Source organism: Bactrocera oleae, chromosome 4 (genome assembly GCF_042242935.1).
Source record: "Bactrocera oleae isolate idBacOlea1 chromosome 4, idBacOlea1, whole genome shotgun sequence".
Taxonomy (NCBI): Eukaryota; Metazoa; Arthropoda; class Insecta; order Diptera; family Tephritidae; genus Bactrocera; species Bactrocera oleae.
Genome location: NC_091538.1, coordinates 71,251,687 through 71,276,279, shown reverse-complemented (window position 1 = coordinate 71,276,279; position 24,593 = coordinate 71,251,687). Strand labels below are relative to the sequence as shown.

At 35.4% G+C, this 24,593-nt stretch overlaps 6 protein-coding genes across 11 annotated transcripts; 3 read left to right on the top strand and 3 right to left on the bottom strand.

The window, feature by feature from the left end:
- The first annotated feature begins 754 nt into the window (after positions 1-754).
- Positions 755-11,850, top strand: spz6 (Spaetzle domain-containing protein 6). Its single transcript, XM_014241141.3, has 4 exons — positions 755-981; positions 9,946-10,229; positions 10,299-10,607; positions 10,663-11,850. Exons 1-4 carry the CDS (start codon positions 961-963, stop codon positions 11,282-11,284), a joined length of 1,236 nt encoding a protein of 411 aa, XP_014096616.2. The 5' UTR covers positions 755-960; the 3' UTR covers positions 11,285-11,850.
- Positions 11,851-14,039: 2,189 nt separating this feature from the next.
- LOC106619908 (suppressor APC domain-containing protein 2) lies at positions 14,040-17,671 on the top strand. Of its 2 annotated transcripts, none has more exons than XM_014238273.3 (3): positions 14,040-14,616; positions 15,972-17,079; positions 17,153-17,671. In XM_014238273.3, the coding sequence occupies exons 2-3, from the start codon at positions 15,991-15,993 to the stop codon at positions 17,570-17,572; spliced, it is 1,509 nt and encodes a 502-aa protein (XP_014093748.2). In that variant the 5' UTR covers positions 14,040-14,616; positions 15,972-15,990; the 3' UTR covers positions 17,573-17,671. The 2 variants fall into 2 exon arrangements, with proteins under 2 accessions (XP_014093748.2, XP_036223251.2); XM_036367358.2 differs by having other exon boundaries at positions 14,040-14,652.
- A 1-nt stretch (position 17,672) lies between these two features.
- LOC106620402 (small ribosomal subunit protein mS37) lies at positions 17,673-18,326 on the bottom strand. Of its 2 annotated transcripts, none has more exons than XM_036367360.2 (2): positions 18,221-18,326; positions 17,673-18,134 (listed from the first exon to the last, which is right to left on the bottom strand). In XM_036367360.2, the coding sequence occupies exon 2, from the start codon at positions 18,130-18,132 to the stop codon at positions 17,761-17,763; it is 372 nt and encodes a 123-aa protein (XP_036223253.2). In that variant the 5' UTR covers positions 18,133-18,134; positions 18,221-18,326; the 3' UTR covers positions 17,673-17,760. The 2 variants fall into 2 exon arrangements, with proteins under 2 accessions (XP_036223253.2, XP_014094412.2); XM_014238937.3 differs by having other exon boundaries at positions 17,673-18,172; positions 18,221-18,314.
- Positions 18,327-18,773: 447 nt separating this feature from the next.
- On the top strand, positions 18,774-20,530 carry LOC106626913 (neuralized-like protein 2). The gene is made up of 3 exons (XM_014246814.3): positions 18,774-19,523; positions 19,582-19,890; positions 19,969-20,530. Exons 1-3 carry the CDS (start codon positions 18,914-18,916, stop codon positions 20,082-20,084), a joined length of 1,035 nt encoding a protein of 344 aa, XP_014102289.3. The 5' UTR covers positions 18,774-18,913; the 3' UTR covers positions 20,085-20,530.
- A 527-nt stretch (positions 20,531-21,057) lies between these two features.
- GstE12 (Glutathione S transferase E12) lies at positions 21,058-23,424 on the bottom strand. 4 transcript variants are annotated; one of them, XM_070108412.1, is made up of 3 exons: positions 23,402-23,424; positions 21,811-21,914; positions 21,058-21,753 (listed from the first exon to the last, which is right to left on the bottom strand). In XM_070108412.1, exons 2-3 carry the CDS (start codon positions 21,903-21,905, stop codon positions 21,171-21,173), a joined length of 678 nt encoding a protein of 225 aa, XP_069964513.1. In that variant the 5' UTR covers positions 21,906-21,914; positions 23,402-23,424; the 3' UTR covers positions 21,058-21,170. The 4 variants fall into 4 exon arrangements, with proteins under 4 accessions (XP_069964513.1, XP_014102297.2, XP_014102296.2 ...); XM_014246822.3 differs by lacking the exon at positions 23,402-23,424 and adding an exon at positions 22,802-22,959; XM_014246821.3 differs by lacking the exon at positions 23,402-23,424 and adding an exon at positions 22,064-22,158.
- Positions 23,425-23,460: 36 nt separating this feature from the next.
- On the bottom strand, positions 23,461-24,301 carry ix (mediator complex subunit intersex). Its single transcript, XM_070108413.1, has one exon. The coding sequence runs from the start codon at positions 24,151-24,153 to the stop codon at positions 23,509-23,511; it is 645 nt and encodes a 214-aa protein (XP_069964514.1). The 5' UTR covers positions 24,154-24,301; the 3' UTR covers positions 23,461-23,508.
- Positions 24,302-24,593: the final 292 nt, after the last annotated feature.

Sequence of the window (24,593 nt, the reverse complement as noted above, 5' to 3'; positions counted from 1 at the left end):
TTTTGCTGGATTGATAGCGCTTGCACGGATAAAATTCAAAATCGCAGTGAAAGTAGATCCATAAACCTTGAAACACTTTTGTTCCAAACGGTATTAGTCGAAACGAACACTTTATATAACTTATATAATCTGATTCAGTACATGTTTTTAAAACGGCGGCCCAAATTATCATTTGTACTATTTTTTAATGGATTTCTCTTTATATTTAAATAATTGTTTGTTTAATTTTTCAGAAGATGTACTCAAAGTTTGTGGGTAACGATAAACAGAGACGATATACATAAATACTTTTAAACAGCACTGTTAGTAGAACGAAAACTCAGGTGACAATTTAAAGAGGCGTTTTTCTTCACTCGGTAAAAGACAATAAAGTAGCCCCGTATTAAGATACCACATAATACATATTCACATACATATATATATAAATATTCCAACGTCATATGGAGGATGTAGTTATTATGTACGCATACTCGTACTTAGCACCAACGAAGAAAGTTCACAAAGAAATAGAAGAATTTCTCTTTGAAGCCAAAAGAAATGAGCGCAAGTAAGAAAACTCCATCAGACTCAGGCCAACTCAAAGCGCCTCAGACTATGGCATTGGCATTGACAAAGAGACATTGGAAGCCAACGCATTGGTTGATGAGATGGAATTCCATGCCTGACAAGCGGTTTTTTGTTGTTGCGCTGTTGCGCCACATCCAGAGGTTCAATGTTTAGCTTACTCATATTAATATTTTAGTTGAGTGGCTGCTTTCGACGGAACTTGTTCTACTTTCTGTAATAAACGGAATTATAAGCGACGAAGTGCTTTTAAAATTCAAGGAAAAGTGTTTGAGTTGAACAGTTACAACTATAAGAGGTGCAACTGAAATCAAGATAAATAACTGTGTAAATAAGTAAATAGAATTGAAAAAGTTTTTGAAGTGCCTAGTTCGGGGAATTCGGAAAGTTCGTCAGATGGATTATCGTTTGTTATTGGTAGGTTATTCAATTAATTCTCATTTTTGATAGGTAAAAAGTTTTTTTTTTCTATTTTATTTTATTTTTGGTCATTTTTGTTGTTTTCGTACGCATAGAAGCACAGTAATGCAGATTTTTGTGGAGCTGCATGTATGTACATATGTATGTATGTGTGGGGATTAGTGATTTCCTTAACATGTTCTAGATGCTTGTCCCGTTTTTCCATAATTTAGCATAGCCATAATAACAACAATGCAATAAATGTGCAAGGTAATTAACTTTGCACTCTTTCTGCCTTTTCTACTTGCTACTTTCATGCGAGCAGCATTGTTGGTTGAAGTTTGTGGCTCAACTCTTTAGTTCTAACATATGCAGAGTTCTAAACAACCAATGCTACTGTGAGCAAGAAAATTTCTTATGAACATGTACATATGTAAATGTGTGCGTATGTACGAACAGTTGCTAGCGTCGACACTTGTTGCATGTAAGCATTTTGCTGCGCGTTGGTGAATAATTACAAATGGGTCATTGTTTTTAAGAATACTAACAATAGAAGTAAAAATGTAAATTTCCGCTTAACTTTGCTTAGCGGTAAATTTTGCAAGTTCAATAGTTGCGAAAGTATTAAAATGATAAATAGCTCGAAACTCTCGGAAGATTTTAGGTAGAAGCGAGCATTGACGCTATTGAAAATTCGAAAAGCAAATAGTAAAGGCAAGCCAGTTTCCCGTTATTTACCTGTAGAAATGTATGTATTTAGAACGATTCTTCCCAGATTGCTGCGTACGCATCGCTCATCTTGTTTATGCTTACCGTATGACACAGTCGCTGCGATTTACCGATACTCCATTGTACATACATACATACATACGTATGTATATTAGTATAACTTAGCATGTCTGTATGTATGCGTCTGTTGTTTAGTGGCACTGCTACACATGCATGCCCGAGATATGGGAACAAAAATATTTGTAAGACTTTGTATGGAGATATTTATATGAACGCCACGTCTTTTTTCGTTGCTAAAAAGTCGGTCACGACGTGCCGTTGCTTTCTTTTTGCGTCTCTCCGAATTATTTGAATGCGTTCTTTCTGACACCTTGGCAGCCGCGCACCGCTTTGACCTCGCGAAAAAGTAAACAAATTAATTACGAAATAAACAGTGGCTGACAGCCGTTATGGGCATTTTGGCAAGTGGTTAACCGTTAACCGTGATCCCACACACAAACATATTTAATTTACCTAGAACGACATACTAACTAAAGCACGAAATTCATAACAGTACTTCCATCTCCCGCTGTAACTCGCTCGCTTACTCATTCACTCGTTCAATTAATTTTCAAAACTTTCATTAATTTTTTTTAATGAAATTTATTCGAATAGCATCTATCGAAGCCGTGTGTATTTGAAACAAGCTCCGCGCTCTTGTAGCATTTACATTTCTGTGTTCGTGTAGCGGCAGCATGCGGTTGAATGTTGAAGCAACCAACAACAACTCAGCAATCAAGCGGCAATGTATCAAGGTGCTGTTCATTGTGTTATGCTTGAGCAGGCCGCACCGTAGAATCCGAGTGTTGACGTCTGACCTAATTCAGCTGTTTTGGTATGCAAACCGAGAGTAGCATAGTTCGCTTAATGCCGTGCAATCTCGCTCCCGCCCTAACCGCTGCTGCTGCTGCTTCTGTCCACTCCCTGCGCCCTGAAGTGACACAAATGTTGACTGTGTCGCACGCATTTATGAGTTAAAAAAAAATGTTTATTTCAAAAAATCCCGTCATCTTAATCACAACAACAACAATAACAATAACCACAACGGTAAAACTAACTGTGTTGATAGGAAATGAAAGGGAAGAAATCAGTTACAGTGGCTGTGTAATTATGTGTAGCGTGAAGAAAGTATCAAATCAGCCGTGATCGTTTGCTTGGCCCTTGAAAGGTCAAAGAAACCAACGAACATTCTTTGCCAGCAGCTACTATGTACATACATACATGTAAAGAGGAAAGAGTGCGCTTTCAAGTGGAAGTCGTTGAAATAGTGGAGGGTTACTTTTGATTTCACTTACCCACTGAAAAATGTGAATAAATCTCTAATGGATTCTAGCTAATAAGCTAAAGTGAAAGGAAAGTTTTCTTTGTGTATTATGTGTATATGTATTAAAATGTGTTTTCTTTAAAATAGTGGTACTACATTAGATGATAGAATTTTGAAATAAAAGTCGAAAAAAACGTTAGCTTCGACTGACGTTCGAAGAGCTTTTCTTATAACAGAAAAGGGTATTAAAAGATTTTATTTCCATTTGGATCGGTCAGTTTGTATAGTAGCTATATGCTATAGTGGGTCTGTTCTGAACTATTTGTTCGGAGATTGTAGCGCTGTTTAGACAGTAATCTATGCCAAATTGCGTGAAGATATCTGGTCAAATAAAAAGTTTTCTATACAAGCACTTGATTTTGTATAGTGATCCGATATCGGCGTTTCTGACAAATGAATAGGACGTGTGCAAAATTTCAGATCGAATTCTCGAAAACTGAGGAACTAGTTCGCGTATATACAGACAGTTATGACTAAATCGACTCAACTCGTCTTTTTTATAATTTATATATATATGTATGTATATGTTAGTGTTAGATGACTTGGTTTTGTGAAAATGTAAGATATAGTTCTATAAAATTATTGAATAGAATTAATGAGAATAGTGAATAAATAACAATTCTAAAGGTGTTCTTATTCAATTTAGAGATACTTAGGTTGAAAATACTTGATGAGGGATCGAATACAGAAAATAGTTTTGTTATCATTTTCAGTTTAAAGAAAGATCTTGCACGTTTCCTTTAGGGTGTTATCAACTTCGTGGTAAACTTAATATACCCTATTCAGGGAATAAAATTAAATAAATATTTGAGTGTTTTAGACTGGTTGTATTTTTTAGTTGTTATTAAGATAAGAATTTGGTTTATAAATAATAAATCCTGGCAAACAAAATTGTAGCTTAGAAGAACAGTATGTTATTGGATTTTAAAGAATATTTCTCTAAAAAATATTTGTTACTTTTATTTTACTGAAAGCCAGTGAATATTTAAACTTTTTAATCGGATAGTTTACAACGAGTTGTGGTGGTAAAAATACACTTGCTTCAAGAAGAGACCCCAAAATTTAGAAAATACCACGAAAAACCTTATCAATATCTGTATACATTTTTAATTTTTTCTAATTTACTATTATATCATACTTTATTTAGTTTTGTAAATAACTAATGATCAGCAATTCCCATTAATCACGTTTAGCCAATTTCATGCTTAGTTTATAGTTTTAATTATATGTAAACAAATCGGTTGCCAATGAAAGAAAAAGTTAATTAAGAGATTTAATGAATCTTCTGAAAATACCAAAACAGGCCGCGACATGTGAAAGTAGAAATTTCTAAAATAAAAAATTACATTTCTTATTTTATTTATTTTCTTTTATTACGAAAATAGTGAGATTATAGAGATGTACAACAATAAGAGAACAAAAGTATCATGTGATGGCAAAAGAAAGACATAAACTATTGAAAAAGAAAAGCCGTAAAAATTACTATTTTTTCGACTAAGTATATGCATGAGTACATACACACATATGTATATAGTCATTATTTACCGTAAAACTAAAAGTGCAAGTTAAATTAATAATTACTTCTTACAACAAAAATACCTTTTCTATAATATCTTTTCTGTTTGACAAAAAATCCAACCAACATAATTGGCAAAAATAAATGTGTAAAATACATACATACAAGTAGTTGTCTATACAACATAACAGTCTTGCTGTCGACATTAGCAACTAAGCAACAGTCAATGTGAAATACATTTTACAAACATACGTACATACATAATCAACAATAAATGTCATTTATCTCATAAAATAAACTGCCAACAATTAATTTTTGGCGAAAGTTAGTGTTTGTGTTTATTTTTGTTCGACAGAAACGACATATCGTGGAAAAAGGTTCAATTGAAACTGAACTCTTTAGATGACTTCAGACACTTTCATTGTCATTGTGATTGTGTTATTTTTAACTTTTATTTTTTCATTTTTCTTTTTTGTGTTTTCTTTTTCGTTTTTTGTTGGTTTCTGTTTTTGTTCTTCTCGAACGAGAGTTGTCTGAAGTAGAATTGGAAGTGAAAGAGCATGCCTCCGTTAATAAAATCATACATACATACAATACCTATGTACATACTCCTAAAAGCATTCATATATACCCCTATAAGTATGTACACATATACCTATATTTATATTTAATAACAATTTATTTGTAATCCAAAAGTAACTGTACTTATTGTATTCGCTCACCATTCCACTATGGGTGATGGAAAAAGTGCCGAAATGTCGAATAAGATCTTTGCATCTAAACAGCATAACTGCTTGAGAGGCTTCTGTTAACAACTTGTAATGGAAGAAATAATGCAATCTCATTAATTAAAATCGTTACATAGAAATTATCTATATAACGGTAAAATACTTTAAATTATAATTTAATTTATTTATAATTGAGAATGACATCAATGTTAAAATTTAAATTTAAATAAAGTTGGTTGAAGATAAACTGAAAAGTTTCTAATAATATTAATTTGAATATATAGTATATATTTCTGCGGTTATATGAAAAATAGCTTAAGTAGATTTAAGTTTATGCGAAAAATTTATTATTCTGATCGATTTTTCATATCTCTTCGTTATATTTCATCTTAAACAATACTAAGGAACTGTGAGCTTCAAATTCTGATGAGCTAGAGATAAAAGAGATACGGTTTCGCTAGAACTCTATAGTAAATATTTTTTTTAGCTAGATTGATAGATTGAAAATAGAAAAATACGTTTATCTAATATTTTTCTATTTTTTAATTAAAGAATTTCTTTCATCTATGTAGGACCGTAAAAAATTTAACAAGAAACAAGTAAGGAAGGGCTAAGTTCGGATGTAACCGAACATATTATACTCTCGCAAAGTCAAATAGTATACTCGTTTGAGATTTCTTTGTGGATTGACTGATATTTTCGGTAGAAGGTCAACTATAGGCACTGGGGTTCACATATTGAGTACTTAGGGGCTTGAACAGTTTTGGTTCGATTTCGACAATTTTTGGTCACAAGGTGGCATACTTTAAACGTATTATTCATGCAAAGTTTTACCCCGATATAATCATTGTTGCTTGATATGCATAGTGGAAAGTGAAATAATCAGATGGAATTGAAAATGTGTTATATGGGAAATAGGCGTGGTTGTAGTCCGATTTCGCCCATTTTCGCACTATAACATAGAAATATGAAAAGAACGTTATGCACCGAATTTGGTTGAAATCGGATCCCAAGATATAGGTTTTCACCTTAAAGTGGGCATTGCCATGCCCACTGACTAATTTTGAACGCGGTTCCTATAAAGTCATCTCATACCATCCCAGAGATAAAATTTAATGCCTCTCGCGTGTTTAGTGCTTGGTTTATCGCGCTTATAGTATTTTTATACTCTTGCAACATGTTGCTACAGAGTATAATATTTTTGTTTATCTAACGGTTGTTTCTATCAGCTAATACTAATCGAGTTAGATGTAGAGTTATATATATATATAAAGGATCTGGATGATGAGACGTGTTGAAATCCGATTGTTTTTTGGCACCATAAGAAGTTAATTTTGTAAATGGGCGTAACCCTACTACTGCCATGCCCACACAACGCCAATAATCGTCATAACTGCAATCCATTCTCGATTTTGATTTTGCTGCAATCTCTGAAGAAATTATTCAGATTGGACCACTAGAGCATATAGCTGCCATACAAACTAACAACTTTATGCTACAGAGTCCGATTTGACCAATTTAAAAAGGTGTCATTGACTCCATAAAATGTAAACAAAGGGCAATTGTTGCAGGTTGTTGACTTCGCTAAATCTAAAATAGGTTGTGGACTTGGCTAAATGTAAACAAAAGGTTCATTGACCTCATAAAATGTAAACAAAGGTGTCATTGACCCCATAAAATGTAAACAAAAGGGTCAGTGACCCTAAATGTAAACAAAGGTTGTTGCCTTCGCTAAATGTAAACAAATGGTTGTGGACTTCGCTAAAACGAAAATAGGTTGTGTGCTTGACTAAATTTAGCCAAAGGTTGTGGACTTGGCTAAATGTAAACAAAAAGTTCATTGACCTCATAAATGTAAACAAAGGTGTCATTGACCTTGGCAAAATGTAAACAATAAGGTCATTGACCTCATAATGTAAACAAAAGGGTCACTGACCCCATAAAATGTAAACAAAAGGGTCACTGACCCTAAATGTAAACAAAGGTTGTTGACTTCGCTAAATCGAAAATAGGTTGTGGACTTGACTAAATTTAGCCAAAGGTTGTGGACTTGGCTAAATGTAAACAAAAAGTTCATTGACCTCATAAAATGTAAACAAAGGGGTCATTGACCTTGGAAAAATGTAAACAATAAGGTCATTGACCTCATAATGTAAACAAAAGGGTCATTGACCCCATAAAATGTAAACAAAAGGGTCAGTGACCCCATAAAATGTAAACAAAGGTTGTTGCCTTCGCTAAATGTAAACAAATGGTTGTGAACTTCGCTAAAACGAAAATAGGTTGTTGACTTGACTAAATTGAGCGAAAGGTTGTGGACTTGGCTAAATGTAAACAAAAAGTTCATTGACCTAATAAAATGTAAACAAAGGGGTCATTGACCTTGAAAAAATGTAAACAATAAGGTCATTGACCTCATAATGTAAACAAAAGGGTCATTGACCCTATAAAATGTAAACAAAAGGGTCAGTGACCCTAAATGTAAACAAAGGTTGTTGACTTCGCTAAATCAAAAATAGGTTGTGGACTTGACTAAATTTAGCCAAAGGTTGTGGACTTGGCTAAACGTAAACAATAAGGTAATTGACCTCATAAAATGTAAGCAAAAGAATTCCGAATGTAAACAAATATTAGAGAATTGGTTAAATGTAGACAAAAATATACCCCGTGAAGGGTATTAGTGCTTCGGTGCAGCTGAAATTAACATTTTTCTAGTTTAATATAAAGTTTTGCTATATCTGAATGTATTTTTCCTACTTTGATCTTTGCAAGTTTCAAGAGCTTAAAATGTTCGGTTACACCCGAACTTAGCTCTTTCTTACTTCTTTAACAGTACCGTTATATGGGGAGTGGGCGGGCTTGTCACCCGATTTCACACCGTCAATAGAGGTGCTAAAAACATTTGCTCTCAGTGAATTTGGTTATTATAGCTTCAGCGGTTTAGGAGATAGGAGATGATCCTTTGTACCAAATAACAGTCTATCTTATTACGGAGCTTAGTTAAGGCAATTTATTAATGGCGTTTTGTGGGCGTGGCAGTGGTGCGATTACGCCCATCTGCAATACCAACCGTCTTACGGTACCAAGAAACATGTGTACCAAGTTTCATGAAGATATCTCAATTTTTACTCAAGTTACAGCTTACACGGACGGACGGACAGACAGTCACCCGGATTTCAGCTCGTCTCTTCATCCTGATCATTTATATATATGTAACCCTGCATCTAACTCGATTAATTTTAGGTGATACAAACAACCGTTAGGTGAAAAAACTATTATACTCTGTAGCAACAAGTTGCGAGAGTATAAAAACGTTAACTTCGGTTGCATCGAAGTTATAATACCCTTCACAAATACAAAAGGTTTTTTAGAAGAACTTGAATCCGATCATTTAGCTTGTATGACAGCAATATGCTATAGTGATTCGATCTGAACGATTTCTTCGGAGATTCTATTATTGCCTTAGATAATGATCCGTTCCAAATTTTGTGCAGATATCTCGTCAATTGAAAAATTGTTTCATGCCAGCACTTGATTCCGATCGTTTAGTTTGTATGGCAGCTATATACTCATGGATTGATATCTCAAAAACTGAGAGACTAGGTCACGTATATTCAGACGTATGGACGGACAGACAGACGGACATGGCTTAATCAACTTACCACATCATGCTGATCATTTATGTATATATTTTATAGGGTCTCCGACGTTTCCTTCTGGGTGGCACAATCTTCGTAGCAAACTTAATATACCCTGTTCAGGGTATAAAACTAGTTTTCATGTTCTTTCATTTGACCCGGACTGACATAAAACTACACTACATTATCACCTTGCTTTCAACGAATTTTGGTTTTAGCTCATCTTTAGAGCGCCACTAGCTAGATTGTTGAACTCTTTCGACGTCATATTCAAAAACCCACATCTCGCCACCAGTAATGCTGCGTTTGAAATGGGTACTCAGCTACGTTGTCAAGCATCTCTTTTGCGACTTCGTCTCGACGTAATTTTTGCAAAAGATTGTCACGCTTTATACCCAAAACATTAACCAAAATGTGTTGAATCGGGCCATAAGAGATACTGAGATCCTCTGCTATCTCTCTGATGCTAACACGCTTTTTCAATGCTATCGTCATTATCAGAAGTGGACAAACTCGTTGTTTAATTTTTTCCTCGTTAAAAATCTTCAGATAAACATTTTTCCAAGTAGTCTTATTGTTTTTTTTTTTTTGGAATTGCTTTGAAAATCTCTCGTTATAGCCCAAAGAATTATAACTTGAATCAAAGAGTGATAAATATTAGGGTGGAGGGAAAAAACATTTTTTTTTGCTGAGCCTGAGGGTAGAATTTGTAAATAACAAATAAAAAGAAAATTTTTAGCCAAAAAAAAAATATTTAACATCTAGAGGCGACTTTTAAAGTAAATTTCGAGTTAAAATTTTTTTTCGCTCCACCCTAATAAATATGTGCATTACAATAACTGTTAAAATCATGTTAAAACTATATGTTATACACATATGTGTGTACATTGCACACACTCGCACTGTTCGCAAATAATTCACTTAAATTCGAGTTTACTTGTTATACACACTATATACTATAAGTTGAAAAAGATGACTCATGTTCTTGTTGTTGTTGTTTTTTTTTAGAAGATTCTCTGCATCTCGCTAATCGCCGTTGACACTTCTGCGCAAACACCGAATGAATATGGTGAAGAACCGCCCGAAGGATACTACGCCTTTGTTGAATCGCCGAATTCTGTGCCGCCAAAAGTGCGGCCACCCCCCTATACGCATGTCAGTGTGGACTGCAAGAATGTAGGTGGCAATAAAAAGGCCGCTGTTTCGGTTAACAACATTTGTGGTGATCTAAACAAAGGACAAATTCCACAAAATCCAATGAGACAGAATGTTCTTGGCGAACCGTATCCATTGTAAGTTTGCATTGCATTATTTAGACGAAAGTGTGAAATAATTAAAACAAAATATTATTCTAATTATAGTGAATTGATACGTAATCAAACACTCAAGTTTTTATCGAAAACACTGCCGGTGCTTAAGGCTGACGATACTTTGCCCAAGGTGACGCAAATTGTACGTGACGAACCAGTCGATGCGGTGGAGAACAATAATATCGATCGTCACTATAATGCACGAGCAAAACGCGCCACGCCCCCACAGCCACAAAGCCAGCCGCGAATCGAGGGTCACGAATTCAGTTATTTCGACCCTGCTCTGGATGAAGAACAACGTGCAAATAGTCGTGCTACCGAAGATCGAAAACCACGCAAGTTCTGTGATGGCGGTGGAGTGTGAGTACATGCCGACATAATTTTGAATAAATTAAATAATGATAAATCCTTGCAGCTTTTGTACTTTATACCGCGCCATACAAGGCGATACCTCGGCCACACCACAAGCCACAGCTGAACGTCGCGAGGAAATCGGACCAATACGTTATGAGGGTCCACCCACACCCTGCCCTGCCAAGGTTGAATACGCTACACCAGTGTTTGCGAAAAACTATCAGGGCTTCTGGCGTTACGTAGTGCAAATTCCATATGAGGGCTATTTCACGCAAACCGTCGAAGTAACACGCTGCATACAAGCACGCTGTCATTATTTGGATGGCGGTTGTCTATCCTCACCACGTTGGGTAAGCCTACTTGTTGCTGAAATTTTCTACCCGAATGCTGAGGAGGCCGTGCCGACGACCTCAACAACCACGCAAGCACCATCCGTACAAGACTTCCAAGCTTACCAGCAATATCTGCAGAAACGTGCCGGCGTAGCCACCGCCTCTGATGGTACCAGTCCTAACAACGCCAACGCACCCGAATACAATCAACACTGCGATGGGCATGATGATATCGGCTGTTTCCAAGTGCGTTTGTACTACGATTGGTTCCTGATTCCCGGCTCATGCAAGTGCTGGCGCCCAGACTACTTTGCCAAATATGTGCGCAGAAAGTCTGTAGCGGATTTGTAAATGTCAAATCAGCAGTGACGTAAAATACTCACGTATACGTTTTCTGTTAAAAAAAAATCTCAAAAAGTCTCCAACATGACTCCTACTTATACTCCTGCCTTCTAACTTAATTTTTAAGCACAAATGCGCCGCTTCGTTGCATTATGAGTTAGTTTAATATTAAGAAGCGATTGGTGAAGCTTTCATTCTAAAATTCCAGCTCAATACTATCTACGTAGATTATATCTTCCAGATACTAGGAGTTTTCAGAATTTTAACTTCGCAGGTACTAATACATATTCAATACCGAAATACTGACTAATTAGTTTAAGCATTTATTTAAAACTCTATAAGCTAGTGCGAGCGTTTACACATTGTTCGCAACCGTTTAGGTCAATAAATGGAAATCTGAAAGCTCAGTTTCGTGCGATTTTATCGCAATCATGTATCTCTTTCTTTTTCACCTGAGCTTTTAAAGAGTATTTGAAAAAGTACACCGTTTTTGATATTATTTTGAAAATTTTCCAGAAGTATTTAAATACTTAAATATAAATATTAAATAACTTTATCTTTATCTGATATTCATATTAATTATAGAAATATAAATACAACTAGTATAAATAAAAACTGATTTTTATTTGAAATCACATATGTACATTTCTATATATGGTAAATCATAATGCTGGAAACAGCCGGCCCTTCCGTACTTATTGCCAGTCTCAAACCAAATTTGCCAAAAGTTATGTCCGTAGTGGCAACGAAGAAATCGGTTGTTCTCTTTCGTTTTAATTTGACCAATGTTGCCGTTGTTCAATTTGTATATACGTTATAATTTTTCATATTGTAAAAGCTCATAACTAAAATCCAAATATTTAAAATAGTTTACCTATTTATAAATAAATGTATTCGACTGTGATTTTGATTTAGCTTAAGAATATTTCCAATATATTCAAGTTTATTTTTTAATTACTACAAAATATCGAAACTGGCAACCATGCGTTGCAAGAGAGCAATCAGCTCACTCGTTTCTACGGGAGAAATCCAATTTTTGCGAATATCCTACCATACGGTCTGTAGAAGCGGACGGTAGAAGCGGTGGTGAGTGTTCATTAATATTGCGCTCTCATAAGTTGGTCGTATCAGCTGATTCGGTCTACGGTTTTGCGTCGGTGACTGTTTCCAGCATAAGTGGCGTGTGGTTTTACCATACGTATTTGAAAATTACGGTGATTTTTCAAACCACCAATAGAGAAGTTGCTGAACATGTATGGTTGGTAGGGATCTTACAAATCTTTAAAGAGTTTTGTGCGCCGGACATGTGTCCCTTATTGTACTCAAAGTGTTTAATTTAGAGCAGTATATTTGATGCTATTGAAAGATGTTAATGATGATACTTAGAATTGAAACCGATAAAAAAAAATTCAGATTCAGATATTATTGGTTTGACGTTCGAAACAAAAATTTTATCGGTTTTGGGTGTCACGGAAAATAATTTGTATTATTGTTACGATTTAATTTATCGTTATTTCTATAGGGAAAAACATAAGAATAAAGCACAAAATGTCATAATTAATGAGTTTATGGGACAAAATCCAGATATTTCCGAGTTAAGCGTCCCGGACTTAGAAATTAAAAAAAAAGAATGAATTGAATAAAATTGTGTTGCTCTCTCGCCTCTTATATGTCGCGATATTCAGTGAATTATAATATGGAAAAAACTATACTACATTTTGCCGGAAAAAATATGGTCACCCAATTCTAGACCATAATCTTTATGTAATGTTCAGTAATTCAACAGGAGTATATTCGTGTAATAACAACGGAACTTGACATGAGCAAATAACGGAAACTAGAGAATTGACGTTTTATTTTGTTGAGGAACAGTTGATCGCATAAAACAATTGAAATTTATTTATATTCTTAACCTAAACGCAACACACTTGAAGTTGGCTAACAAATTGAGATGCTGTCTTCATGTAAGTAGAAAATAATGCTGAAACCGACGAATAATTTGCATAGAATGTGACCTTTTCCAGCACAGGTGAGTATGTATTCGTAACACTGAATTGTGGAAAATAATAACAGCTATCTACAAGCAAAATGAAATGTAATGTTGTAATTACTGTTATAAGTAGGCATTAAAGCATGTAAGCATGTACCGATATATATATATATATGAGTGCATTTATTGTGATCATGACAAGCAGCGTTAAGGTAAAGACTTGTATTAAAATTGTTCAAATAACTGTGAAGCATAGATGAGCCGCACTGAATAGAGCTCATGCGCGATGTTTCGGTTCCCCCATTATACAGTTGCATGTAAATATCACATTTTTACACAACATGCACAGTTCCCAGAGCGCTGCACCAGGTTGAACACGATGCGCAAGAGACAAAAAAATATGTAAATATGCGCCGCTCGATGCAACATACTCGAATTATGATGTAAATGTATGATCTTGTACAATGTGCGAGTATGTGTGAGGAAGGGAAAAAAGCGATGATAACTAGGCAGAGGGAAAAAACTAGATTCGCATGCGCTCACAGGTAGCCATAGCAGCCGCATGACCAACAACAAACCGCCAATTATATGCAGCCGCCAACAAACCAACTCCACCAATAACATATTCCACTAGTGCGGCTGAGACGTAAATTGTGCTGTGAGCCGCGCACACATGCACCAAGCCAACATGCAGCGTCGGTTTTATGGACGCGTGCGCGCGCATTTATTGCATGCCAACTGTGTTGCGGTGACGCACCGTCGGCTATTTGCCGTAGTCTGCGATTACTGTCTAGCATTTTTTGCACGTTTTTGACGAGATTTGCTTTATTGACTTCTTCTGCACAGTCAGCCAGCCAAGAAGTGTCTGAAAAAAGATTAGGAAGCTAAAGAACCTTACAGTCGCGCTCACTGCGAGCGCCAATGGCACGGACAGGGCCAGCAACCAGTCTTCGCGGGCAAATTGGCATAGCAAATAAAGGTAAATCGCAGCGCGCCGATGCTCTGAGTTGGTTGTTTATGATGGCCACGGCGGCGGCAGCAGCAGTAGTCTGAGTAGTCAGAGCAGCAGCGGCGGCGTGAGCATCAACATTAACAAGTCTGGGCGAGTTCACTATACACTAGTGAATTTTGACTGCTCGGCGCGTACTGATTGCATTCCATTGCAAATGCTGCAGTGTTTGTGAATTCTAATTCTAAATAAAAATCGCTAATAATTTCATTTTGAATTTTTACAATAACGAAATGAAATGTATGTACACATTGAAAATATTATAAAATTCCTTTGAAATTGTGCACGTGGATTTGGGCGACACTTTATGTTATATTGTGCGCGCAACTTGTTACATAGCTCGTAAGTGGCGACAAAAAAAGCGGTTTGACAAGACAAGTTCGTATCTTTAATCTTTTGTTTTGTTTTCATCTTAAAATATGTACACACTTCATTTCGGCTATATTGTTTATGTGGCGACGATAACCGTGGCAACTTGCAACTTAGATTTGTATTTATCACATGCAATTAAATTAATTGTTGAATTAATAAAATTTTAACTAAAAAGAGAAAATCCGTTGAGTTGGAAAAACTTGTGGCTTCGAAATACGTTAGTGTGGTGTTAAATGTTGAATTATTCGAATTTGTAGTATTCTCACAGCATAGGTGGAAGCATCAAATATGTGTACGAGGATGGCGCGATAAGTACTTAAGCCTAGAAAAGAAAAACACAAAACTTGGAAAACTGGCGATTTATTTCACAACATAGTCTCCTTCATGCTCCAACATATTTAGCTCGTCTGAAAAGTACTTTTATTGAAGGTCTGCAAAGTAGGCCTAAACTAGAGAATACGCCGGATAGTGCAGCAGTTCAAAGCCTAATTCGACCAATTCGGTCGTGCTGCAGGCAGAGGCTTGAACCGATGCGATGTCATGATGGAAGAACACTTTTTTCTTGGCCAATAATTCGGTATATAGTAGCACGCTGTTTTACAGGTTGTCAATATACTTGTAGATCACAGCTTATGTGGAAAATAATGTCATCACGTTTTAGACCGATATGACCGTTCTCATATTCTTCGGCGAACATCTATTGGGTAATTTTTGACGGTCGCCATCGAAGGAGAAATTTCTCCGTATAAAGCAGCCAAGTGCGCTTTGCTTGCACTTTGCGTTGTAAAAAACAAATTGTCCGATATTGGTATTCTTCCAAATTTCTAAAATTCGCAAACACGCCCGCTTCCATACGCGGTAAACTACGAGTCCGATTCGGCGGAAATTTAAACAATAGCCCTTACAAAATTTTTCGACACGATAGTAAACTCCTCTGACAGTATTGAAAGGTCGAAGCGATTTCTCTGACTAGTTTGGGTTTTCCTGCAGAAACCACCATATCAAATAGCATCACAGGTGCATAATATGCAGTTTAGGTTCTTAATATCGAAAATAATATTTACGAAATTTATAAGAAATAAGATTTATTTATTTTTAAACAATGATGAGATTTAGCTGATGATTTCGAGATATTTAACTGTAATAGCTGTGCTGTGTTAAGATGAAAAATGTGTTTTTAGCTGTTAGTAGAATAGATCTCAAATTAAGTGTTAAGCACGTCGGTGTCGGAGAGGCAGAACAAATATTTTTACATTCAATTTGAAAGACACGCCTATAAAAATTAGTCAGTGTGTTTACTATAACTAAATAAGCAAATTTATTAGTTTCAGTTGAGTTCCTCTTATGTTGCAACGCAATGGACCAGCTATGATGAACAAACCGAACAACAACAAACTCAATGTAATGAACACTAACGGTTGTGTTTCAACATCCGGAAGCCCAATGGACGCATTGCCCAAACAATTTGTTGCTTCAATGAAGACACTCTTCGACATATTGGACGACCAGCACACGGGCTTTGTGAGATTTTTAGACATTGAGAAAGGTTGGCAAGACGATGGCTGCAAAGGATTACCACATGGTGTAATTGACTCGCTTCGCAAGGTAACGCCTACAAGTGGACTTTTGTCATTTGATCGTTTCTGCGCTGGTTTGAAATTATGTCTATTACGTAATCAAAGTACTGTCATCAGCAATACATCATCAGGCGGAAACGATGTATCGGCGCATAATGTGGTCTCACCAATCAAACCGCCCCGACCTCCCTCCGCACCACTTTTAGATGTTGATAGTACTGTGCATGGCGCTATTGCATGGAATGGGAACGCCACAACTGTCACTGTGCGTCCAAATAAAATTGTCACAGCACATCGGGCACTCAGTTTACCACAATTAAGTCCAGACTGCCAATTGGAGACGGAAATGATAAGCACTGATATTGGCGTTTACAACTCACCACCGCCACCACCGAAACCTCCACGCGCCTCCGCCACTGCTCAGATTGGCGTCCCAAGTTCGACAGTTACACCGCTGGATAAGGCGGAGATACGGCATGCATTACAAAATTGGCAAATGGGTATACTGTTGAGCGAGATGGGGACAAATGAGAAACGTAATTCTGCATATATGTACAATCAATTCCCATATCGAGGTTGTGCCGATGGTGGGTCGTCATCAACAACAGATAGTGTTACAGGTAATGTCGGAACTCTACATCCAAAAAAGGGCAGTACAAAGCGAAGAGAACCACGCCGTCATACACTACAGAATGGCATTGACTACAATATGCTAAAACGCTTAAAACAATTCGAGGAGGAACGTGAAGTTCTCTTAACCGGTTTGGATGCCGTAGAGAAGGCGCGTGACTGGTACCTCCAACAAGTAAACAATGTCCAAGAAAAGATTAAATATTTGGGACGAATGGGACACGTTGTGAGTAACTTCATAGTCAATACAGACGTTATTTTTTTGATTTAATTAATGTAATTATTATATACTTGCGTAGGAGCAATGGTCAGAAGTGCAGCAAGAGCGATTGGAATTCCAACGCGCACGTGTGTATGAAGTAAATCGAAATTTGACAGCTCTTGCTGATTGCTGGGAACGTGGAGGATTTCCCTTACACTTTAATCTTGCTATCAGGCCTCCTGGTAAAACACCGAGTCAGCGAAATGTCAATAGTGGAGGACTATTTCAACCAGTGGATCGCCTGCGTCAACAAAATCATAGCCTTACTAATGAGGTGAACTTAAAAAGTGACCGAATAGCATTGCTAGAGCGTGAAAAACAATCACTTATGACGGAATTGTACGAATTGAGGCAAAGGGTTGGTTTAGTTGGAAGAGGTTCTGGTTTTGTTACTGTCCTGGGTCAATCGTCTCCTTCGTCGTCTGGAGGACTTGGAGAGGTGGATGTTGTATTTTAATTTAAACAATAAGATAAATTCTTTTTATCTTACAAATATTTGAACACATAAATAAATAAACGGTCTTCTATACACAATGTACATACATTTAATATCAAAGTTTCTCATTGATTTTAAACTTTATTATGACTTGCAGCATGGATTGTATTAAATCACTTCATTATTTATTACATATGATAAAACTATGCTTATTGAGGATTAGGAAATCGTCTCATATACTTGTTGAGTTGTTTGTAGTTCAGATTTTTCCCAGGTGTTATTATACCCTGGTTTACAGTTTTCTTTGCCTCGAACTTCGAATCTGCATAGAATTTATAACATTTTTGAAATTGCTGTATTTCCTTATTACAGTACTTCTCCACGAACTCATTGTCTTTGAGACACGCAAAAAGGACACCCATTTCCTGTAAACATGCTGCATCAGATGAAGAATCTGCCTTGCCGCTTACCCTATTTTTTAGCCGCAAAGGTAGAATTTCTTGAAAAGGTACTGTGTGTTCTTTCTGAGGCGCACGAGCATCCCGATTTTTGTAAGCGAATACGGCGGTTGGCACGCGCATTTCTAATTCCAAAAATAATAAATAACAAAAAATATATTGACTGTAAAGAAATTATGTATTTATATCTTCACATTTATCAAATATATACCTTCTTGAGCTTATTATATCTGCGGGTAACGTTTCAGTCAAAAAACTATCATTTTATTATTTTTTGGTTACATGAACACAACAATGCTGCCTATACAATTAAAAGAACAGCTGATACCGGTAAAATACAGTGACGTAAAATAAAAAGGGAGTGATAATAACTGCGCGAATTCAAAACATTTGCGCCGTATTCGAATTGACAATGAACATAGGGATAGATGAATAGAATCATGCATTATTTACTGAGCAGTTTCGTTTTCATGTTATTAATTTAGTGGGACAAACATTGTAATTGTATAAAAACTAAGTATATGTACGTGTACATAAACAAATCCTATTGCGAAAAAAAATTTTCCCAGTTTTATTGAAATTTATTTGTGCAGAAAACTGAATTACACGCCGGAATCCTCTAAAGATATTTCTATTAGAATTTATACACATAAACTAGCAGAATTAATAAAAAACCGTAATAACAGCGATTACCTCTACTGTGTTTCAGGTGCTGCCAAATCAAACCACAATTTAAGATATGTCAAAGTTCATTCAATAAAACAGACTTCCATGGTTTGACATTACTACGAAAGCGTAGATTTGGATATATTTGTTTTCATTTCACAGCTATGAAAAAATTGTGGAATAGATTTTAAATACTGAGAAAATAATAAATACTAAAAGCGGATATCACCTTATTAACATGAGTAGTGAAATTACAATACCGCGACAAGTTTCAACAATACCAGGTACTTCCCAGATGGAAGTAGGCATATCTGCCGTGCCAACAGCTTCGTGTGCTTCACCGGGATCTAGCACAGTGGCGTCAACGGAAAATCTACCTACCGGTAATACCAATAATAAACGGCAATTAGCCCGATTCCATCCATATCACGGCGCCAATATTATTTTGTGTGAAGATAATACAGTCGCTTACCGAAAAGCAAGTTTTGCGGATGCAGTTACGTTTTCGGAAAAACCACTACAACCGGGTGAAATATTTCTTGTTGAAATTGAGAAAAATGAACGTGGCTGGTCTGGTCATATAAGGCTCGGTTTAACACAATTGCTCCCCGATGTGATCGGATCAATGTCCGAAGGCTTGCCACAGTTTGCTTTACCTGATTTGGCTAACTTAGGAACTAGTTGGATCTACCCCATTTCAAAATTTGAATCTCATTCCTTATCACAGCGAAGTGGTGCCGCCGGCGGTGTCATAGAAACTAATCCGCTGTTTCAAAATGCTACGGAGCCTGTGTGGGCGCAGGATAATTCATCTGGCGCTGTCATAGAAAACGAGACAATATCTCGAAGTAACATTTGATTAATAACCAGTAAATAAAAAATATACAATATTTACATCTTTAACAGATAATATATTAGGAGATTCTATTTATGTACGCACTTCACGTGGTATGGTTCCAAAGCGCTTATTGCGTCCAACTGTTGATAATGGCGATGGCAATACAGGTATTTTGCTGACTGATAAGGGCTCACGGATAGGCGTCGTATATGTGCCTACTGAAGCTGATAAAGACAAAGGCGAGATGCACTTCATTATAAATGGAGTTGATCAGGGTCCATGCACAAAGGAAATACCTATGGACAAATCTCCACTCCACGTTGTCATTGACGTTTATGGCACAACGAAACAAATTCGAATAATACAACTTTATGGAAGTAAGCATATATTAATGAAAGAGATTTAGTATTTTAACAAACAGTTTAATTTCCCATTTATTTCATGTTATTAATCAGTCGTATCACTTCAAAACGCTTGTCGAGATGCAATACTATTACATACAAAACTACAAAATATTGAAAAGTTACCGCTGCCGGAAAGACTCAAAAACTTCCTTCGACGTAATGACTAGATGTAAAACAAGCATATTTTTGCATGGAATGACTTCATTTTAAAAATCATCTAAAAACTGCAAATGAAAGGAGAATGAGTGGATGTGTTGTTAGGAAGTTTCTGTTACGCCAGTTTTCAAATGTTATGAAAGAAATATGCACACAAATTAGAAATGAAGAAGATTGGTATATTTTACTATGATGACTCTCAAATTCACGTATTTTTGGTGTGTTGCGAGATTGCGGTGCGAAGATAGTAAGGATGTTGAACATATTGAAAGTTTTTGTTTGTTGTTAACAATAATGTGACCTAAACCTATAACATTCGCCCGTATATAAAATGGGTTTAGTTTTAATAAAAAATATTAACCAACAGGAATATTTATACACAATTACTAATTATCAATGTAGTAGTTTACGCAATTCTAATTATTTGTTTAAAGTAAATAAATAATTTTAAAAAAAATTTTTTTCTCTACGCAACATATATTCGAAAAGAAACTTTCCATGCATAATAGCACATTCTATCGCAAACGAATGTGAATTTTCGCGAACGAATATTAAAATCATGTTTTGCAGATTTGTAGAATAGATTTGTATATACATACACATGCTATTAGTTTTCCCTTATACAAACAATTGTCCTCACATATATGTATGTACGAGTATATGAATTTATTTGAGAATCAGTCACAAATATCACTTTTTAATTTTTTTGAATAAAAGTAACTTAAATTTTAAGTATCAAAAATTTTCTTTGGAGCATTTACTATAACTGCTGATTGAAAAAATTGTCAAAGTTTATCTTTGTAAATCCATCGTTTGTTGTTCCGACTGCCCAATACATTCTTCTAATAGGTCAACAGATCAAGGTTTTATATACATATGTACATACGTATGAATGCAACACTGTAGACATTTTTAGAATTAATAGTTCATGTTTGGCTACCAACGCGACTGATATCAAATGGATGTGCATATTAAAAGAAGCCCTTTAGGAATAAACATTTTAAAATTTATTGTACAAATATTAATCTGTTATTCTAAAACTAATCTTATATTATCAAACGATTTTGAGTTTTTTTTTTTAAATACAAAAGCCTTTATTACTTTTGTTTTGTGCGATTGTTAGCTAAAATTTCTTTAAAGATTTTCTTCAGTTCGTCAGCACCATCTTGATTGATTTTCTGATAGTTAGGTAGTTCGGATAAACGTTTCAACCAAGCTAACAATTTGGGAAACTTGAACTCATCAATAGGGGCGACTTCGTCAACAGAAGTTATCGTTGCCACACAACAGAGATCGGCAATTGTCAAATCCTCGCCACATACATAGGGGTGATCCTTTAACATTTCCTCCATGATTTCATACGTCTTTTGAATATAAGCGATTTTATCCATCGAGCAATCGGTTGAACCATAATATAAAATCGGTTCATAAAGAAAACGCAAGCGTGCAAATAAATGACCAGAATCAAAATGTAGACGTGCATTCACTTGCGCACGTTTTACTATATCCTTTGGGTACAATTTGTCATTCTCTCCATACTTGTCCACTAAGTAACCACAAATGGCATGCGAATCATAGACCACTACGCCATCTGCATCTATTAAAGTGGGAATGGTATGTTGTGGGTTCATTTTAATGAAATCGTCTGTTAGATGCTCGCCTTTCAGTAGGTTAACAGGACTGTTGAAAATTGTATTAATTATTAAAAAATATATATATATTCTTCAAAATTCATACCGTAATTCCAAATCGAGGCCAAGTAATTTTGCTGTTAATAAAACAGCACGCGATGGTGGGCTAAGTGTAGCATAGTACAAAACTGGTTTCGCCATTTTAATTTGCTAAAAATTAATGGAAATAGATTAAATATCAATATTATTGTTCTGAATACTTTAATGCTTGCTGTTTGCCTGCAACTGATACATATATTGGAATAAAATAAAGTAAATTTACGCTTGAATTCTACGATTTTTAATTTAATTTTCGTTACCCCTTGCATTAAAGGGTACTTGCATGATATTGGCGGCACACTAACTAAACTAAAACCAAGTGAAAGCAGGAAAAAACATTATTTTCGGTTGCATCGAAGCTATAATACCCTACACTATTAAAAAGTTTTCATACAAGAACTTGATTTTGATCGGACTAGTTCGCGTATATACAAACAGACGGGCATGGCTAAATCTACTCAGCTCCTTACGCTGACTATTTATTGTATATATATATTTTATAGGGTCTGGTTATAACTAACTTCTTGGCAATAATATACCCTGTTCAGGGTATAACCAGTCAATTTAAAACATTCAAAAGCTCTCGTGCATGCAAACTTTTTAATAGGTAAGTACGAACGTGTATTTATTAGATTATATACATACATATGTATGGATGTGTGTATATGTATTTACATCACCTATGATAAACAGTGTATGTTATGAGTGTATACTTTTTACAGATATATGGGAAAAAGTACTATAATTTTGCACAAACTATTTACTTTGACAGGCATTTAAGTAGTTCTGTTCGAACGTTGACTGCTAATTGAAATTTAGACACAAGAAATAATTTAATTAATACGTAACAATCAAATGCGTAATTAATCTGTTATTAAATTATTGCAATGCACTTTATTAATTTCTAGTAAATTTCAATCACCTAAGCCGAATTCAAAGCGTGATGGAAAAACAAAGAAATAGTGGAAAATTTTGTTAATTAATCATTAAGTACTTACTCTTTCCCTTAACAAATCACTTTGCTAACTACGTTTTTTAATGTTCTTCACTAAATGAGCGCACTGAATAGACTGAACTTCCATAAATTCAGTTGTCTGTTTTTCAGTTACGGCTAAGCCCAGCTATATAAAGTGATATTGCTGAGAGTGATCAAAATACTATACACTGATATACACACATACATTCATGTTACATACAGATAAATACATAGGTACATTAAGGTGCTGATAGAAACTCAACCGGCGTAGAATGTTAATATTATGCCATCGAAAAAAAAGTAATAATAAAAGCTTTGTAGTTTAACACTCATACTTGAATTAGATTTATATTATAAAAAGCTTACATATCTTTATGTATATAGATACACAATAATTGGAATATGAATGATTATCTCTTACAAATTGTTGTCACCAAACTTGCCATTTAAAATACATATTTTATTATGTATATATGTATATGCATTTTTAATTGATATATTTGTAATTATGTTTTACATCCAAAAAGTATTTATAATTTTTTCACAGAATGCAAAATAATAATTTTCTTATATATATAATTAGTCATTATTTAATAATAATGTGTATAAGATTTATACGTACAAACACCTTTTTGCTCTTTAATAGTTTTTAATTAAATTTTTTAGTTTTTACAATGTAAGTTTCCTTTTTTTTTGCTTGCACAATAGTACTTTTATTTCGAGTATTCATCAATCAGCCTGAGATATGTTTTGCGCCGCACTAATTAAAGTATCGTGGATATCTTTAGCTGATTGCACATGCACGCGAACAATGTTCAGATACGTAGAGTATGTCATAGGGCCACCAGAATTATCTTGCATGTATGGTTCCATACGAGCTGGCGTCACTGCGCTCGGCAAATAGTGTTGTGCAGATGATAACTGTTGCATACATTGAATAGCTGTTTTTAAATGTAACTCGATTTGATCACAATATGCATAAAAGTCTTCCAAATGTTTTTCAAATCGTCCAGCGTGCGATGCGGCGTCGCGTTTAAGATTATCTGCTAAATTATGTTCTTGCAACGAGAAAGCTCCAGTACGCAGTGTAAGAAAAAGAGACTCACGTAATGGCGACAGTAAGCTCTTGACTTTTAGGATGTTATCCATTTTCTCAGCTTGCTGTTGTTGTTGTTGTTGTTGTTGCTGCTGCTGCTGTTGCTGTTGTTGTGCGGCATTCGAAACTTGCGCTTGCATTTGGCCTTGCATTTGTTGCTGAGGGGAAGCTTGCATCATAGAAACTGGCGATACCCCAGGCTGCATCATTTGATTTGGTCCACCGACTTGCGAAATGTTCATCTGTTGCATGCTATGCATATTCATGTTGGGATTCATATTTTACTTTCAGAACTTGGCTTTCTTTAAACAAAACAGTATATATAATGATTTTCAAGCAGACTACAATGTATTTATATTTTATATATCATATGCTTTGAGAATTTGTCGTCCTAAAGTGGTAAACAATGAATCGAGACAGAGTGCTCTCAATCAGTGTTGAAAAAAGACAAAATCTTGACATAACAAAATGGCTAACAAACCTAGTTCAGACTACTACTTTTTATTCACAATTCACATGTGTAAATAAACATTAGAGATTAAAAATTTTGATGAATATAGGACCATTATATATATCATTACATGCTACACCAGCAAGCTACGAATACCGAAACTTCAATACACTGAAAGAATTTGGGTGGAAAGTAACCCATATTCACCTTCCAAACCAATTGTGTAAGAAAGAGATGAACCATCACACGTGCGAAAGATTTTTGGTT